The 17664-nt window shown below is 46.7% G+C and overlaps 3 protein-coding genes across 13 annotated transcripts in view; 1 reads left to right on the forward strand and 2 right to left on the reverse strand.

Moving 5' to 3' along the window:
- Positions 1-8652, reverse strand: part of MAD1L1 (mitotic arrest deficient 1 like 1) — a 372969-nt gene extending 364317 nt beyond the window's left edge. For 7 of the 9 annotated variants that reach the window (XR_012588676.1, XR_012588677.1, XR_012588678.1 and 4 more), the window contains exons 1-4: positions 5244-5337; positions 3696-3849; positions 2248-2388; positions 287-466 (exon numbers count right to left, since the gene is read on the reverse strand). Coding sequence is in view for 6 of the 9 variants with exons in the window: in XM_074597441.1 (XP_074453542.1) it covers positions 287-466; positions 2248-2388; positions 3696-3845 (471 nt within the window). In the remaining 3 variants the exon portion in view is untranslated. Of the gene's footprint in view, positions 1-286; positions 467-2247; positions 2389-3695; positions 3850-5243; positions 5338-7682; positions 7955-8593 lie in introns of those variants that run through there. The other 2 variants (XM_074597442.1, XM_074597440.1) reach the window with 1 other exon arrangement.
- MRM2 (mitochondrial rRNA methyltransferase 2) lies at positions 6209-8667 on the reverse strand. Its single transcript, XM_074597446.1, has 3 exons — positions 8594-8667; positions 7683-7954; positions 6209-6980 (listed from the first exon to the last, which is right to left on the reverse strand). Exons 1-3 carry the CDS (start codon positions 8611-8613, stop codon positions 6556-6558), a joined length of 717 nt encoding a protein of 238 aa, XP_074453547.1. The 5' UTR covers positions 8614-8667; the 3' UTR covers positions 6209-6555.
- NUDT1 (nudix hydrolase 1) lies at positions 8333-13534 on the forward strand. 3 transcript variants are annotated; one of them, XM_074597449.1, is made up of 4 exons: positions 8333-8421; positions 9475-9631; positions 12657-12802; positions 13016-13533. In XM_074597449.1, exons 2-4 carry the CDS (start codon positions 9480-9482, stop codon positions 13186-13188), a joined length of 471 nt encoding a protein of 156 aa, XP_074453550.1. In that variant the 5' UTR covers positions 8333-8421; positions 9475-9479; the 3' UTR covers positions 13189-13533. The 3 variants fall into 3 exon arrangements, with proteins under 3 accessions (XP_074453550.1, XP_074453548.1, XP_074453551.1); XM_074597447.1 differs by lacking the exon at positions 8333-8421 and adding an exon at positions 8688-8745 and having other exon boundaries at positions 13016-13534; XM_074597450.1 differs by lacking the exon at positions 8333-8421 and adding an exon at positions 8737-8784.
- Positions 13535-17664: the final 4130 nt, after the last annotated feature.

Below are 17664 nucleotides of genomic sequence, written 5' to 3' on the forward strand. Positions count from 1 at the left end.
GCCTTGCACTTTTTTTTCCCTCCTTCTCCATACCAACCTAAGAATTCTCTTCTCGTTAATCAACACAGCAGCATCTTCTGACCTGCTCACTTGTGTCTAGACTTGGTTAGGTTCCAAACTTTGACAGCAAAGACGCTCACCACCAGGGTTCATTCATTTGCAGATGATGAACATAGCAATTCCAATTTTATTTTTTTTTTTTAAATCAAAAAGGGCACTTTCAATTCACAAGAATTGCAAAGTCACCTGAAGCTATGAACGGATTAAAAAATTACTCTGCTCTTACTTCATTAGCTTCAGCTAATTTGCTCTCCTTCTCTTGCAGCTTCTTACTCATTGTCTCCATGCTCTTCTTATAGGATTTGTTCATCTCCATTTGTTCTTTCAGTTTATTTTCAGCTTCTGTTTCCCTTTCCTGATACTGCTTTATGCGTGTGAGCAGCTCCTGGTTACGGTCAGCCTCCCGCTTGCAAAGAAAAAAAAATGCAAAGACATAAGAAAGCAGCGCAAAGGTGAAGCCGTTTTCATTTCTACTGTCTCTGTTCCTCATTACTGTGGTCACCAAGGCATCTCCACGAAGCAACGTTACTCAGACCATAGCTTTAACCTCTGCACTAGAAAGGGCAAAAAAATCTTACCAGCAGCAACTCAATGTCAAGGAACTACCCAGGGCAATGGAGCTAGAAAATTAAAAGACAGAGTCTTCCAAATCTCTTAGACTGTGACATGAATATGAGAATACAGACATGGCTTCACAGACTCCACTGCACACTCTCCAGCAGATCAAAGATGAAAGAATTCGATGCTCCAATTTGAAGCTGACCCATGCATAGCAAATTGACTTTCAGAAACTGGGATCTCAATAGTTGTGTTAATAAGACAAACTTGCCTCTGCAGCTTCTGGAAATTGTATGATGCTATTTAATAGGAAAGAAACGGGGTTTAAATGCACTGTATTATCAACGAATACAATAAATATTTTTGCACTCTGACAACCTTTCACACACCATTTCAGTTTATTCCCACCACAAATTGATTAACACTTACTGAAAAAGTGTGTAGTAAATTCCTTCGCTAATCAAAGCGAATCGAGACAGGGATTTACATAGTAAGCAAGGATTATGCAAAGCAACGTGAGGTTCATAAAACCTTTATCCACGTGACTCAAAAAAACCACAGAATCTGAGCAGGGTAATTACCACAGTGCTGGATTAGTGCTGCTCCCTTTTTTTGCACCAGTATTCCAAGGGTGTCTGTGACTGACTCAGCTACATTCCAGTTTGAAATCTTCGAGGCTTAATCCCACACCACCCAACTTCAGAGAAATGAGGAATTTAGTCACTGACTTGCTATTTCACAACTACACACTAAATCTGTCGCCCAGCACCCTTGTAAAATACAACAAAACATGGTTATTATTTTTTAAATATTTCTTTTCAAATAATCAGCCCCATATAAGACCTTTATTATGCCACAAAACCCACAAATCTACTACTTATTTGTGTAATGCAGTTAAGCAAACACATGCAGGCATAAAACCAGAAACCAATAAAAGCTTAGTCCCTGAGTGAGGCTCACTTTTTTATCAGTGCAAGCTCTCTTGTGTGACAGTGCATGGTTGGCACTGCTGCCATTCCAATTAATTACAGTCACAGAAACTAAATGCTTGCAATTGTGCCAGCAGAAGTTTAAATTCATCTGGGAGAAAAATGATTAAATACTTCTGGGAGAAACAAATAACAAATCCTTTTTGTTACTGGTACCCATGACAACTTCAGTGCTAAACTAACAGAATCTAGCAATCAGGTTATCAGTTTGTCAACTAAACAAGGCTTTGACATTCACACTCTTGTGTACACGAGCAAGTTAATGCAGTGCACTGTGAGGGGATATGTAGAGCAAAACAGCTGGTGCTGGGAACTTGACACCCACACCACCACCGCTTTTGCAGTAAATGCAAACGCAGTAAATGCATTACTGGAGCATTTATTACAGATTCACTCAAGTGTTGCTCTGAAGACAATGTCCATTAGCAGCTTGGGAACACTAGGCTTGCATCTTTCAGTTCAGTTTCATCCAAAAAAAGTCAACTATACGCATTCTGAGAAACAGCACTGCAAACCAAAGCACAGCAGGTGAGAAGTCAAGAGCACATCCCTGATCCAAACTAGAACACCAACGTAGATGCACTACATACGTCCTGACTTAGGCCTATGATATCAAGCCATCCATAACCCGTGCACTCACCTCATAGTTTCTGGCGTTGGTATTAGCTGCCTTCTCTAGCTCAATGCGAGCTCGTTTGTGGCTAAGCTCCATCTGCATCTTCTCTCGTTCCACCTGCAGGAGCTGGGATTTGGAGTGGATCTGCCCAGCTTGTTCTTCCAACTGGCCAGTTCATGTGTGAAAAGTGACATTGGACACGATTAACAGCACTGCAATAGTATCATTATCTCCCACCCTGTACTACTCAGCTGACACTTGCATGCCATTTTACAAATTACAAGGAAGTTATCACTATGTTTGTGGTACTTCTTATACCAACTGTAGATGCAGAAATCAAGAGTTCAACAACACACTCAGAAACCCACATCAAATCAATGTTAGCTGGAAAGACGTGACTTTGAAGTTCTTCATTCAGAATTTCCCATTCAACCTCCAGAGGTACTCTGACAAAACGTACTTCTCTATTTAAAAAAAAGGTTAATTAATTATGAACTCCCCACCCCTCATAAAACTAACAGCAGCTAACCAAGCAGAGAGCGTGCTCCCCACGAAATTTAACTGCTGAGCAAAATAACATTTCTTTACTACCTGCTACAACATTATGCTACATTTTTTCATTCAAATTACCCTAGAGCACAGACAACATTAATAGAATACCTCACATCTAAGCAATGTACATTGAAGACACAGCTAATGAAGACTCTCTAAGCAGAGAGACCCTCCTCTAACCATCTCTGTAACCAGAGATGTACCACAGACAAAACGTATACATTTTTTCAACATTCCAAATGCAAAGCAGATTTACATTAAAAAGAAAGCCAGCTTATTTTACACTTAGAGACTGAAATAGAAATTATATTAAGGTACAGAATACCGAAACTTCATTCCAGTCTAATAAACAGTCCTTATGATCCAAGATGTCCGCTTACTTCATGCTTTATCAGCATAAGGCAACTTACAGGGAAAAGTCAAAAAAACCCATATGGATACGAGCAGAAACAGACAAGAAAATACATCTGGTTAGCACATCAAAGCCATAGCACAATGCAAGCCTCCTGTATGTGACCAGGCAGAGAAACTTTAAGGAAGATTGTGGGAAAAAAGGTAACAAATTACTTATTATAAAAAATATTAACAGATATAAAGCTCCTTTGTTCAGCAATATGAAAACAACTTACAATTTAATTTCCTGAGCTGCTACACAGCTATAACAAGCAGGGAATAAATTCAAAGGACCTTTCTTAAGTTTTTACAAAACAGAAATAAATATGCCTGACACTTTAAAAAAAAAATTAAAGATTCTAGAATGTTGACCAAAAGCAAGCTTCCATTATTGAGCTTGCATGAATAACAGTTTTAGAAAGAATGGTCAGATCTTAATGAAATCAGTCCTGATTCCTGGAATTAAAAGGAGTCTACAACCACACTAAAGCAATACTCCAGGCATCACTAAGCTAAGGACACCTCACCTGCATCCTCTGCTGGTACTGAATCTGCAAGGAGCTTTGAGACGATCCTGGTGTGGCCAGTCCTGACACCCCCTCCATACGCTGTGAAATAAAGTTGTTGAGGGATCTCAGGGTGGAGAAGACAGTGGTATTATTTTCCAAGTCCTCCATGGCTCTGGAAACACACAGAAAATCATCAATAAAACATTCATAACAACCTACAGTCTACTAGCTGCTTTGCTAAAGAGAGATACATCACTGTCCTGAGGAAACACTAAATGCAAGGTCTTCCAATTTACAGGGTACAAACCCCCATCTGCTAGTCTCTGCTGGGATCAACTTGAACCAGAAAACACAATCCAACCAAGGCTGATATCTCTGAAATGGGAAACTGACGCAGCAGAGCCTGCTCTTCCCTGAGCTTTCTACCTAAAATTATTTCCTTTTATTTAAATACATTCTCCCCTGAATCTTAGCCCACAAGCGTACAAATAAGAGCATAAGTCACACAAAATGGAATTCTTCTTTCGTATATAATCAAGAAAGACTCTGGGATACAAGGTAATATTGTAGGACATGAAGTTCTACAGCATATAACACTAACAAACAGAACGCATTACTCTTCCTCCAAATGTTTGAGGCTGATGAGGGAAGGAGAACTAATTCCACATCAGCAGCAAACCCTACCTTTGACACAACTTGATTCTGGTTTCCAAAAAGCACTTTGGAACCTAACTTCCAGCAGTGAGATGTCCCAAGCTCACAGATCACTTTTATAAGTAAAGCTGTGTCTCCTCATGCACATAAAAGTTTTTACAATTCATCCTTCAAATTGGGAAGGGTACTAACTAAAAGGCCAAAGACAAATCAAGCCTGGAGCTCAGCAAATCTGCAAGGTTTCCCAGGAGGCTTCAGGAAGCCTTAAGCGAGTCCCTCTAGCGTGTATGCCCCACAAAGCCCCAGAAGCACAGAAGGTTCAAGACCGGGAAAGGCAGCCCACAACATTCACATAGGCTTGTACCACAGGCACAGATTTGAGGCGAACTTCCAGAGTAACACAGTGGTTATTCTTTGGATTTGTATCTTCACGAAAAGGAGACATAATAGAAGCACACAGGCAACAGATCAGCCAAAACACAAATGAAAACGTTTACTCGAAAAAAGTACTTCAGTACCACCTGCAAATAAATTCAAGACACCACTTCCAACAGGTAGCTGCGCTGCAGCAAGCCTCTTTTGAAATTAACCGAGCTAAGAAGGCCCGTACGCCCTGCTCCCCGCGGCAGAAAGCGCTTTGGCACAGGTCCCTTGCCCTCACAGCCCGACGCCCCGCCGCACAGCCCCGCGGCCAGGCCCTCACGGACCCCCCTCACCCCACAGCCCTCCCTGCCCTGCCCCGCCTCCGGGACGGCGAGTTGCCGCCCGGCGCTGAGAGGAACAGGGGACACGGCGCAGCCTCCCTTCCCCGCTCCCGCACCGCCGAACTCGGCGGCGGGGCGGGCCGAGCAAAGCCGGCGGGCTCCCCGGCCGCCCTCAGCCGCCACCGGCCGCCCTCACTCTCTCACTCACCCGCCGCTTGGATCTCCCTCCTCGCCCCGCCGCCGAGATCTCGCGGGAACTCGCCCCCAGCTCTCGCGAGAAAAGCGGCACGGACCGCCGTAACGACGGGACTAGGCGCGCCAGCCGTCCGCGCCGTACCGTAATGCCCAGATTCGAGCTCCGCCCGCCCCGCCAAAACTGCTCTGTCCCCCCGCTGTGTCCCCTCCGCTCTGTCCCCGGGCACGGCCCTGCTCGGGCAGAGCCCCACTGCCCCACCGAAGCTGCATCCAGCACGGAGATCGAGAAGGGGGAGGTTTCAAAGCCATTGAAAATGGATAAATCCATAAGCAACCCTAAATGAGACGTTTATAACGAGAAAGATCTGGAAGCCTGAAACACAGACAGGGCTGCCAGTCCCTCTTATAACTCATGTCACGGTTGGCCTGATAAAAGTGCTATTTAATGTAAAAGTTGTCACTTCCAGATAAGGCGGTGGCTAAATTTATTTTCACAAACAGAATTGTAGCAATTCAGTCAGTAATTCTCCCTGTCTGGGATCCAAGGAACATCTTGTCACCTCACCTAAGAAACACCATCGGTCAAACATAAAACACCACTGAAAACATCGTGGAAATTATCTGCTCAGTAGCGATGACCCTGCCCTGCTGTCACCTACCGGATTTATGAGTACAATGAAGTAGCAACTTCCAAATACAACCCGTGCCTTCAGACAACGCAGCAGAGCCGACAGGCGAAACGCTCCCCAGCCAGAGTTGTGTGTCCCGACACAGCTCATAACGCGGCGACACAGATCCCCGCACGCACGAGAACGTCACCTATTTTCACATGCGCTAATAAATTGCACCAGCTTTTAGGAACGGTGAAGAGGCAATAAATTGGCTCAAAGTCCCCTTGCTGTTCCCTCTCACTCTTACGTCTCGTCTCATATATGACAACACCAGCAGTGCAATGATTTTCAAGCACACATTAAAAACTCATACGATCAGTTTTATTTTCATTTCCATTACTGAAGCCCCAGAGGCTGCCTTTCAGATTACTCCTCTCTACCCCCCACTGTTTTCCCCACAGGTGAGGAGCTAGATTGGATGTCTCCACTTGTATAATTAGTGGATAAACTCGGTCGGACACCACCCTGGTTTATTTTTGTATTTGAAAAGCATGATGTACTTCGAAAGAACTGTGGCGGAATTTCCCGGGTTGTTCTCAATGTCACGGTTCAAGTCAGGGGTCTTAATGATGGGATTTTTCTTTAAACACAAGCCAAATTCCGCTTTCCCGTCAATGTCTGATCACCTGTTTGATAACCCGCGGTTCTCAGCGTTCATTTCCCTTTGTACAGCCTTGCCAAATAATAAGCTTCAGCAGAGTCCTTCCGGCTGGCCAGAGGCTTTATAGTTCTCACGTCTTGGAACTGCTCCTTCAGTCTGTTTTGGAGAAGACGGGACTCATGTCCATCCCAGAATTTACACAGTATCGTTCCTTTTGGCTTTAAAATACTTTTGGACAGATCCAGAAGGCCTAAACACAGATTGATCAGCCTCTGATGATCCAGTTCTTTAATGCCTGTTGCATTAGGTGCCATGTCACTCAGGATAACATCCACCTTCTCCGCAGGCAGCAGGCTCTGAATCGTCCTCAGCGTGCCTGGGTCTGCAACATCAGCCTCCGACAGGAACACTGCTCCTTCCAGAGGAGAAATCCGCAGGAGGTCAACGCCAAGGACGAAGCCGGTGGGAAGAGCAGGATCTAGATTATAAGGATGAATGACATGCTGAACACTCATCATGGCTGCAAACAACCTGCATATGCATGAGCTCCAGGCTAGTCAATAAACAAAAATGTTATCACCTGCCTTGTCTCGTTGTCTTGTCCTTAGACCATTTGCTGTGCGCATCCAGATGGATGGTTTGCTATAAGCTAATCCATTCAAGATGAAAACTCAGTTACTTTGGATAAGCAAGGGGTATTTTTCTTGTTTTTTCCTGTTCTTTCAAAGCTGACAGTCCAGAAACCCTGGACAACAGCACAGATACTAACATCTTATCTTGTAAATATTAATGGCTTAAAACACATAAACCGTACACAGTGGCTACTATCATTTTTCAAGGTGTCAGACAAAAATACAGAAAAACCAAATTACCTCCTGGAAGCTACATGAATTTCAGAACTGTATGAAGGCATGTTCCCCACAACACAGTTAATCCAAACACTTTGTTATACCTACAGAGGCAACTCACAGTAAGTTTTTATTTCACAAACATGATTTCTCTGGACTGTATGAAGATTTTCACTGTCACACAGGTACACACCTTCACACTTCTATCAGTGACTCTGATGTTTGCCGGTGCCCATGTGCCTTCCCCACACCGCCACCATCACAGACGAGTTTTCTCACACGCTTCAAGATGAGCATCAACCCCATCTTGCCTGCCAAAAATGTTCACTTACCGGTACCTAAGGCATTGACCCTCTCTACAGCAACCTGGCTCCAAGCACCAGGTGCTGCTCCACAATCAAGAACTGCAAGTCCTGGACGAAGAATATGAAGCTTGTCATCGATCTCCAGCAATTTGAAGGCACTTCGGCAACGATAATGCTGCCGCTTCGTTGCCTTGACAAAGGGATCCTTCAGGTGCCGCTCCAGCCACCAGTGCTCAGTTCCAGTTTTCTTCAGACACCCCGCCGTGGTGTGGAGACATTTGCTCGCCAGATGCCAACAGCTGCTCAGGAACACAGGTGAGTTAATTGGATAGCGCATCATCACCACCTATTTCAAAAGTCTCCATAGTAATTAATTCTGATCTTGACTACAGCTCCTCCTATGTCATCAGGCTCAAAAAAACCTCTCCAAATTTGAGATTCTTGGCACCTTTAGTTATCTGGTCCAATCTCAATGTATTTTGGGTGGAGGCCAAACAGGTTACCCCCTGAGTGAAGGCAGGGAAGAGGGCCCCGCTCCAAGCTCTTGGCCTCTGCTCTGGTGCTTGTGCTGAAGGGCACAACATGGCACACTGATCCCAGGAAGGACCCGGGCTGCCTCAGAGGGGCTGGCGGCCTCCACGAGAGGGGACACGAGAGCACCTATGCCCCTCAGAGGACAGAGGAGCGCCCAAGCTGCTGGAGGCTCCTTGGGGCCTCGGAGCAGAGCACACCGACAGCCACGGGCACTGCTACCACCTCCTGCCAGGTAACTGACCCCCCTCCGGCACCGACAAACCCCACACGCTCCTTCCCCGCTCCTGACGGAAATTTACGGCGCCGGGACTAACGCCACACCTCCCCGGGGACACCCCACCACCGCGGCGGGACCAGTCGGCCCGTCCCGGCGCCAGGCTCTCCTCCGCGGCCCCGACACGCACCTGCCCCCACGCCAGGCCATGGCGGCCGCCGCAGCCCGCCCCGTTCCCCTCACGGCGGCGGGGCGGGAAGGGGCGGGAAGGGGCGGGAAGGGGCGGGGCGGGTATGAGCCGGGGGGCGGTGGCGGGCGGGAAAGTCGGGCGTTGGGCCTGAGGTGATCGGGGGACGGGGGAGCCCGGAACGGAGGATGGGGGTGCTGGGGGGGGGGGTCAGGAGCTGGGGAAGGGTTCTGGACAAGGATTTGGGGAAGGGGGGCTCAAAGATCTGGGGAGGGGGTTCTGGGGAATCAACATTTGGGGAGGGGGGTGAAAAATTTGGGGAGGGCATCAAGGATTTGGGGAGGAGGTTCTGGAGGATCAAGATTTGGGGAGGGGGTGGTGAAGGGACAAGGATTTGGGGAGGGGGGTCAAGATTTGGGGAGGGAGTTGCTCAGGGGAACAAGGATTTGGGGAGGGGGTTCTGGGGAATCGATATTGAGGGAGGGTGTTCTGAGGGGGACAAGGGTTTGAGGAGGGGGATGAAAGATTTGGGGAGGGGTTCTGAGCGTCAAGGATTTGGGGAGGGGGCATCAAGATTTGGGGATGGAGCTGCTGTGGGGACAAGGATTTGGGGAGAGGGATGAAAGATTTGGGGAGGTGGTTCGGGGGGAGAGGGAGACCAAGGGTCAGTGGGGCGCGTTAGAGAAGTGGGCATCGGGAGAGGCAGTGGGGGACCAAGGGTTTGGGCTGGGGACGGTGGGAGCAGGCATTTGGGGAGGGGGAGCTGGGTGTTTGGGGGTGCAGGGCTATCTGCCCCCCCCGCCCCGGGCCAGAAGGGCAGCCTGGCCTCCCCTCAGGGGTGCCAGCAGCCCTTGACCAATGTGCCCTCCTCGCCCCCTGCCCAGGAGCCATGTGCACATCCAGGCTCTTCACCCTGGTCCTGGTGGTGCAGCCGCCCCGCGTCCTGCTGGGCATGAAGAAACGTGGCTTTGGAGCCGGGCTGTGGAACGGCTTCGGGGGGAAGGTGCAGCCGGGGGAGAGCATCGAGGAGGCTGCTCGCAGGTGAGGCCCGTCCCGGCCGGGAGAGGCAGGTATCGGGGCACAGGGTGGGCCATGGAGGTGTCAGACCATTTGTGATGGGCTGCAGGTGGAGGCACCGCCACTCAGCCGATCAGTGACGCCCTCGTAACCAGTGTTACCCACCAGCGCAGTCGTGAACCATCCCTGAACAGAGAAAATCGCCTGCGCCACTGGCGATGAGGGCTCGTCCACCTGTACAAAGAAATGGGATTGCTCCCCGTTGCCTGTCATCTGCAGATCTGTCACTGTCATCTGGTCTATGAGTAACTGGAAGTTACTGAGTGTCCTCCCTCCCACCTCTTGCTTCTGATCTAAACTGAGCCTTAGTCTTGCTAGTGGTGGGCAGAGGCCCTTGCACTTTTCAGAAAGGTGCAGAGTTTAATTTTGGCTATATAGAAGAATTTCAGCTTATGCCAGCGTACTGCATATTGTTCAAATTTGAAGCTATTGAACAGGTGCTACCTTCCAGTAGCATTTTTAGTGCTGCTTGAAAATGTAGGGACAAAATTCTCAGAGGTCTCTTATGAAAGGCACTGTAGAAATTTATTGTTTGACTGCATGGCGGCATTTTTAAGCCCTAATGCTGGGGTAGGGAATTGAATTCCATTGGTACAGAGGTACAGTACCATTTTTGAACCTTTTATTACCGATTTCTTGAAGTTCTTATCTCTAGTCGTCAAAATGAAATAGCAGATCGCAGCTGAATTGCTAAACTCCTTTAAAAATTAGGTACCTCATTCTTTATGTGAACGTTGCTGATACAGAGCCACACTTTGCCACCTCCTCACTTTCTTATATGCCCAAAGTTACCCTCGCACCTGCAGGAAGATCAGTGTTGGTGTGCTCAACAGCTACCGAACAGCTTTTGCCCTGAACCACCTTCTCAGCTGTGCCACTGCAACCGCCTGGGTTCTGTGGTGAGATGAGCCAGGGACAGAAGGGTCCTCTCTGCAGATGTGCACCCCGCAGTGCACAGGGTTAACGGACCTGATGCTTCTCATGTCATTTATCGGCTGTGAGTGGAGGGAGATCAGCTTTGTTAACTTAAATCGGGCCTGCATTTGATGGACTTACATTGCCACTGACTGTGGTGTAAATTAATGATTTAATTTAGCATTTGATTTCCTAGGTGTGTGCTAGCCCAGAGTTAGAAACTGGGGCTTTAGTCCATACAAGATGTCAAGCGATAGAAGTTTCAGCATTCTCAGTGCAACGTGCCGCAGCAGAGCCAGCGCTGCTGCTCTGGACAGTGGAACAGTCTGGTCCTCAGCCCTTTGGAGGCAGCTGGTAGGAGTTTACTGCAGAATGACACAACTGATTCCTGCTGGGGTCAACTGAGCAGGAAGCAGTTCCCAGAGCCAGGGCCAGCTGGGCGCGCAGCCCACCTTCCTGGAGGGAACACCGCTGTGTCCGTGCTGCCTCGGGGCGCAGCTCCCCTCCAGGAAGCATCACAGAGTCCAAACCAAACTTGCCTCACACCACCTCCGCTCTGTGTTCGGCGTCGAGGTGTTACGCTGCGGTTCCGTGTTGCACTGTCTCGCTGGAGCTTGCAGTGGCATAAGGTGTGAAGTGTCCTCCCAGCACAGGTAGTTAAACGTTAAGCTGAAACATGAACTTAAGTTTCCTGTATCAGTAAGATTTCTGTACTCTGGGTATGCCACGTTCCCGTGACCGCCTGGGCACACAGCTCTTCAGTGGCACATCTTGTAAGGGGAGCATTTAGCTAGCTCGTTATTTCTAGTTTGCTACCTGTAGTGTTTCCAATTACTATAGACAGGGCCAAACAGCTAACAGATAAATTGCTTGGAGAACCATAGCAGCGTTGTGCTTTGTTGTTCAATTATCACAGCCTGTAAAACGTGACTTTTAGCTTTGTTGCTGGAAAACCGCCTCTGCTTTAGACATTGTTTGTCAGGAAGATAAACTAAAATTAGCTAAGACATTAAGTTGGAATATAATTTTGAAGGATGAGATTCATGAAATTGATGCCAAAGGAAGCTGGAGCCTTAAAGATCATTTCCATTACACTTTAAAATCGTTAGTTACTGACAAATATGCGACTGCATTAATTATTAACCTTAACTGAAGAGACACTGCTTCCAAGTATTCCTTATTTTTGTACATTAGAAAAACCATGACTAACTTCAAGCTATGCTGATTCTGTTAGAGGCAGATAAAAATTAAAGAAGCCCAAACACAGCAAGTAATTGAATGTGCTTCAAGTAGCCCTGCATGGCGATGCATGGAAAAGAGCTGTCTGGCAAGTCTCTCAAAGTGCTCTTAAAAGTCTTGCCTTCTAGCCTCTCGTTATGCTAAATGTACTCCCAAGAAGCAGAAATGGAAAGTTTACACAATTGCTTTGTGTTTTTCCTACAGCGTTTGAATGGGAGACAGTATTCCTAACGGCCTGCGTGCAAATGACGTTACGCAAATGACGTTACGTAGTGTGTGGTGTTATTTCAATAAGCTTCAGTTAGCCTCAGAACTAGCTGATTTTGTAACAAGTACAGACGTTCTAGTATTTATTACCTGCTTCCCCATGATTCTAAAAGCTTTAGCTTGAAGTTGGCAAAGCCTTGGTTTTGCCTGTCTAAATGAGTATCTCTGAGTCCTTAAGCCACATCCAGCAACAGTCCTATGAGTGTTAGTCCACTTCTAACTAATCTCAGAAAAGACCATCGTGTTGCAAGGAGCATAAATTATACTAAACAATCAATTTTCCTGAATCTTCCCTTTCCAACGTTAGCCTATTTTCCTACCAGTCTTTAGAAGCTTGAAATAAGACACGAGCCAGTCCGACCTGGCTCCGCTGGGCTGTGAGCAGGCCAATGGTTTGGTGCCAGCCAGAACTCTGCCCTGCTCTGCAGGCTGTGCCCTCCTCTGTTTTCCAGATGCAGCTTTCACCTTTGGTTCACTGCAAGTATTTTCGATGTGCAAATAAAGCTAATGACTGCTTTTTGTTCTCCCACTGCTCGCTTTCATGTAATGAAGTCTATTTCTTGTGCAGGGAGCTCCTGGAGGAGAGCGGACTGACAGTGGACACCTTGCAGAAGATGGGCCAGATCACATTTGAATTTGTAGGCAACTCTGAACTCATGGATGTTCACATTTTCCGGGCAGATAATTTTCATGGAGAGCCAACGGAAAGCGATGGTAGGTAGCTAGGGGGGAGGAAGGAAGGATGCGCATTCTCTTCTGAGACAGTCCTGCTCTTCAGAAACGCAGAACTACTCATGCCAAAACCCCTTTGAGACGGGAGGCGGCTGCGCTGGAGAGGGAAGCTCTTTGTTGACACATACTCAAAGTCTGGGCAGCAAGAAAACAACAGAAAGTCTCATGCAAAGTTCTTTTGTTTTCTCCCCCCAGAAATGCGTCCACAGTGGTTTCAGCTGGATGAGGTGCCGTTCAATCACATGTGGGCAGATGACATCTATTGGTTTCCCCTGGTGCTTCAGAAAAAGTTGTTTCGTGGCTATTTTAAGTTTCAGGGACAAGACACAATCCTGGAGCACACTCTGAAAGAAGTGGAGGAAGTTTAAGAAAACGGAAGCATTCGACCCACGCGCTTCTGCCCACACTGGGCTAACACCACCATAAGTACTATTCATAAGGGTCTCCTTTCTCAACTCTCCAGCAAAGGAGGCTTATTTGCCATGTCACTGGGAAGTTAAGGAAAATAAGGGGGTTTCTTACAGCAAAAATAAAAGTAACGAGATTTTGCATGCTGTGAAGTCCCCGGCTGTGGTATACTTTAGCGGTTATGTGATCACAACTATTAAAAACTTAGTGTTAACCCTTTTCTTTGCAGGTGGCTAACGCTTTAGGCTTTTCCCTTGTGGCTAGAAATGTTTTTAAAAGATTATTAAAAAATATTTTTAAAAGCGTGTGTTGTTGTGTTGTATACGGCTGGCTACCTTCTCGGCTATTTAATGGCCTTGCAGGAGTTGGCTTCCTTTCACAGGAACATTAAGTGGAACCGTGATGTGGCAGAACCCATTAAGTGTCTTCTCTCTGCCAGTTTCCATGCTGTCCCCTTTTCGGCATTGCCTCCTGTGACAAGGCCAGGCTTGACCAGCCCTGGGAAAGCCATTTCGAAAGCTAAGGTGGAGATCCCTTCAGGGCTCTCCAGCTGAAGGGGGTGTAAGGTTAGAGGAGTTACCAAAACAGAGTCAGAAGTAGACGGATGGCACTATTTGAGCCCTGCTTTCACTCTTACAGCTTCTACCGTGAACTTGAACTGTTTTGAGCATTTCAGGTAAAAATATCCTGGACAAAAATCAACTTTGAGCAAGTCCAGGTTACAGAGTGCCATGGCCGATGGCTGCAGGCTTTGCCACACAGGGGTAGCAGGCGACTAGTTCAGCGTTCAGGTCAGCCCAAACCCACACGCTGAGCAGCGAAAGCTTAATCAAACTCTGCTAGAAATAACACATCACATATATAACTTCTTACACAAGTTTTGGTTTTTTTGTTGTTTTTTTTTTTTTTTTGAACACTATTACAAACACATATAACACAGATAGAATCGTGGAATGTAATATAGGATCTGTAAACATTTCCAGTCTACCAGCTGTAGTAATAGTTCTTTAATTCCTGCATTTGGATAAAGTGCTTCATACATAAGGCTATTTGAGCAAAGCAAAGATACAGGATATTCCAGGCAGGCAAAATTCACACCCTCTGAACAAGATTGTTTCTTCTTGTCTCCCTCCAGCAGTTCTGAATAATTTATACCACTCAAAAATGCCCTTCTCCATATGCTCAGTAAGCCACAGCTCAGAGGATAAGAGTTAACACCTCAGACTCTCGCTCTTGCTATCGTAAAGAAGCCAGTGTGCAGCACAGAGTTTTTGATACCTCTGCTCCCGACAGCAGTCAGGGCTCCTGGCTGTTCCTGTGGAGACAATGGCTTCAGGCAAACAGAGGAGAGAAAACACGCGCAAGGGGACAGGGAGCTTGGAACGGGATGCAAGACCTTACTGCGTGGTAGGAAAAGGGAGTGACCAGCAGCCGATGCCTGTGATGGGCTCTCGCTTCATTTCCTGGTGGAAACTGTAAATTGCATGGTGGGAGAGAGCAAGTTACTTTCTGTTCCTCCAGGAGTTTAGGTAGGAAAGAACAAGCGCGGCTCAGGCCTGCACTTCTATTTGCTGTCCCCTCCTCTGCAGTCAGCTCAATCCTCTCACGAGGATGCTCTCACCAGCACTGACTTTCAGCTCACACCAAAGAGTAGTGACATTATTTTTCCTGCTGCTGTTGTGGAGACTGATAGGTTTTAAATAAATTCTGTCCCCAGCTAGTGATCTTTGTCATTTCGGAAACAGCACAAATTGGAGATTGTGAATTAGCCTGTTACAAATTCCATGAATTACACCTTGGCATGATCAAAGCAGAAGAGTAAAAGCACTGGAGTGCAGCAAGGCACCGTTGAAAACATGTTACAACTCAGGAGGAGCAACTTGCAAGGAAGATGGAAGGAGAGGGAAAGAAGGATCAAAGATTAAGGTTGTATTGTAAATACAGTTTGGAAAGCCTTTCAACACATGATACTGGTCAAAAAGCCTGTATATTGCCACTTCACAGCTTGAGGCAGAGACCTCAGGAGTGACAAAAACATATAGCCCTTTTGAGAAAACATTTTTCAGTTTTTCAGGTGTTTATTACTCTGGTACCTCCGTGACAGATTTTGAGAGCGACACTGACAAAAAAAGCGGAGGCCTCTTCTATCATTACTATTTTGAAGACACGAGAGTCCCCAGGAGCTGCAGCACTACCCAGAAAGCTTCCATTCAAGAAGGCACGTTAACTCTTTGGCGCTATGTCTTACAGGAGCATCAGTTCTGGGACAGGCAGCACGCACTCGTCAATTAGTCTTCCAGTTTTAGTGTTTATTGCAACCTGCCCAGCCACCAGCAACGGAACCAGCTTCACGAAGCCTTGTTCTCCCCTTGCACCCAGCCAGGCCGTTTGCCGCAGAAGGCAGCGGCACAGAGGTAACTAGAACCGTTTCCCTTACACTGACGAGGGCAGACAAGACAACCGATTCCCAGCTGCGTTCCTCTACAGGAAGGAAGCTGTACTTGATACTGCTCTCCATAAGTCTGCCAGATCCCTAAATGAAACAGGACAAATACAGTAAGGAAATCCCTCACACCTTGAGGTAAACGTAACAGTGCTATTTGCACAATGACCAGCCTCCCCAAAATCAGTCTTGCAAGCGAAGGGTCGTATGAAATAGCGTACGTGTGTGTGTAGGAATGAGGCAGAAGCTCGACAGTCCAGTACGCAACAAACTCTGAAAGTGCCATCAGCTGTATCAGCTTTGAGAACACAAGGCCTCTGTCCTCAAAATACTAGGTGAACACAGTAAAATCAAAACAAGAAAACCCCACCCCAAAACTGCCCTCCTCAGAGGCGAGGGCTGACAATGGAGGAACAGGAGTTTTCTCAAAACAACGCAATTCCAGTTCCTTTATCAGTCCTGCGGTCTGTGTTTATCATTATTACAGTCTCTGCAGTTGGACTGTAGAATTCTTGCTTTGAAGGAGAACAGGAAGGAGGAGTTAGTCCAAAGTCCAAATGTGGGTTTGATGTTTGTTTTTTGGAGTTTTGTTTTTAAATAAAGTCCAAAATTGTAACTTCTTTTTCTAAATGCGAGAAGTGCAAAGTTCCAGTCAGGCTCACACCTTGCAAGTACTGCTACAGAACGCAGCCCAGCCACTACCCCAGCCAGACAAGTTAGGTAGAAGATCCATCATACAGATACCAGATCTTGCCCCAAAACATACGGTATTTTCTCAATTTGACCGTTCACCACTTCAGGCTAAATGAGGGAGGATGGGTCCTAAGACTAAGCAAATGCCAGGCCGTAAGCAGCCAGCACCTCCTGAAGGTGCTAGGAGTGTTTAAAAACAAGGTAACTCGATTTCTGCACTTTAACCACAAACTATCTTCCTAATCAAGACACGGTCAAGCAGAAAAGCCTTTTGTGCCATTCTTGAGATAATATCGTCTTTGTTACTGTAGTGCAGAAACCTTTCCCTCCCCAGCCAGTTCGCTCCGGCTTGTGAGCGGAATCTCTTCTGCATCCCTTTGGAAATCTTCAGGAGAGAAAATCAAATCCGTCACAGCCATTCGCAGTTCATCTGTCTCGCAGGCCAAGGCTGATAGGCAGGAGTAAAGACTCAGAAGAGAGTTAGCATTTAAATCACTGTAAAAAGCTCTGAATAACACATTCTGAGCAAGGCTGTTAAACAAGTCTCCCTACACACTCCTTAAGGCCCAGCACCCAAGAAATTCACCCACATAAGCCTGTAATGGTTATGCTGAGCAAGTAACTTAGTATCTTACTCCTAGCTGAAGAAACTAACCCATAATTTCCACCTGGACTAGGCAGAGCCTCACGTTGCATTGAATTTTCTAAATTAAAAATAAAACAAAAAAAAAAAGAAAAAAGCTTTTGTGATTGGAGGCTTTAAATATATTTCCTGCTAATGGGGAAGTTCCCCAATGGGAAAATACTGCGCCGGTTCCAGTTTGACAGCGAGCACACATCCCTGTTAGCGTGCTTCCTTTTGACCCACTCAGGGAGAACGCTAAGAAGCCGAGTCTCAAATTCTCCTTTGGCAGCTGTTTTGGCCCCAGAGAAGTTGGGTTCAGGGGAGTCCTGTGCAGGTCGAGTTTTGCTGCACGTGTTTGTGGATTCTTCACTTATCAGTTTTTCTGGAGGATATGCACAATTTCCCCTACGGTAACATGACAGGCAAGTTCTCCTCCCCCTACCCTTGGCTTCATGAGGGAAAGTCACCGGAGATATAAAGCGAAACATGGAGAACGTTTAGTCCCTTTATCGCAATCCCAAACCATCCTGAAAACCCCATTACCAAGGATGGTGCTATTTTTAGAGAGATAAAGAACTCTCACTTAATTGTCTTCTTGACAAACACAATCCAGTGCTACCCAGAAAAAAGTAGGACAGCAACACCCTGATAAATACTGATTTTTTTGGCTAATGA

This window comes from Larus michahellis, chromosome 8, assembly GCF_964199755.1.
Source record: "Larus michahellis chromosome 8, bLarMic1.1, whole genome shotgun sequence".
In the NCBI taxonomy this organism is placed as follows: domain Eukaryota; kingdom Metazoa; phylum Chordata; class Aves; order Charadriiformes; family Laridae; genus Larus; species Larus michahellis.

Bases quoted from the DNA above. Each gene is read 5' to 3' on its own strand.
- MRM2 (XM_074597446.1), bottom strand. From the start codon at position 8,613: ATGGCCTGGCGTGGGGGCAG. The intron at 7,955-8,593 runs GTGCGTGTCGGG...GTTCCTGAGCAG, and splicing joins ATGGCCTGGCGTGGGGGCAG to CTGTTGGCATCTGGCGAGCA. The intron at 6,981-7,682 runs GTAAGTGAACAT...CTTATAATCTAG, and splicing joins GGTCAATGCCTTAGGTACCG to ATCCTGCTCTTCCCACCGGC.
- NUDT1 (XM_074597449.1), top strand. From the start codon at position 9,480: ATGTGCACATCCAGGCTCTTCACCCTGGTCCTGGTGGTGCAGCCGCCC. The intron at 9,632-12,656 runs GTGAGGCCCGTC...TTTCTTGTGCAG, and splicing joins ATCGAGGAGGCTGCTCGCAG to GGAGCTCCTGGAGGAGAGCG. The intron at 12,803-13,015 runs GTAGGTAGCTAG...TTCTCCCCCCAG, and splicing joins AGAGCCAACGGAAAGCGATG to AAATGCGTCCACAGTGGTTT.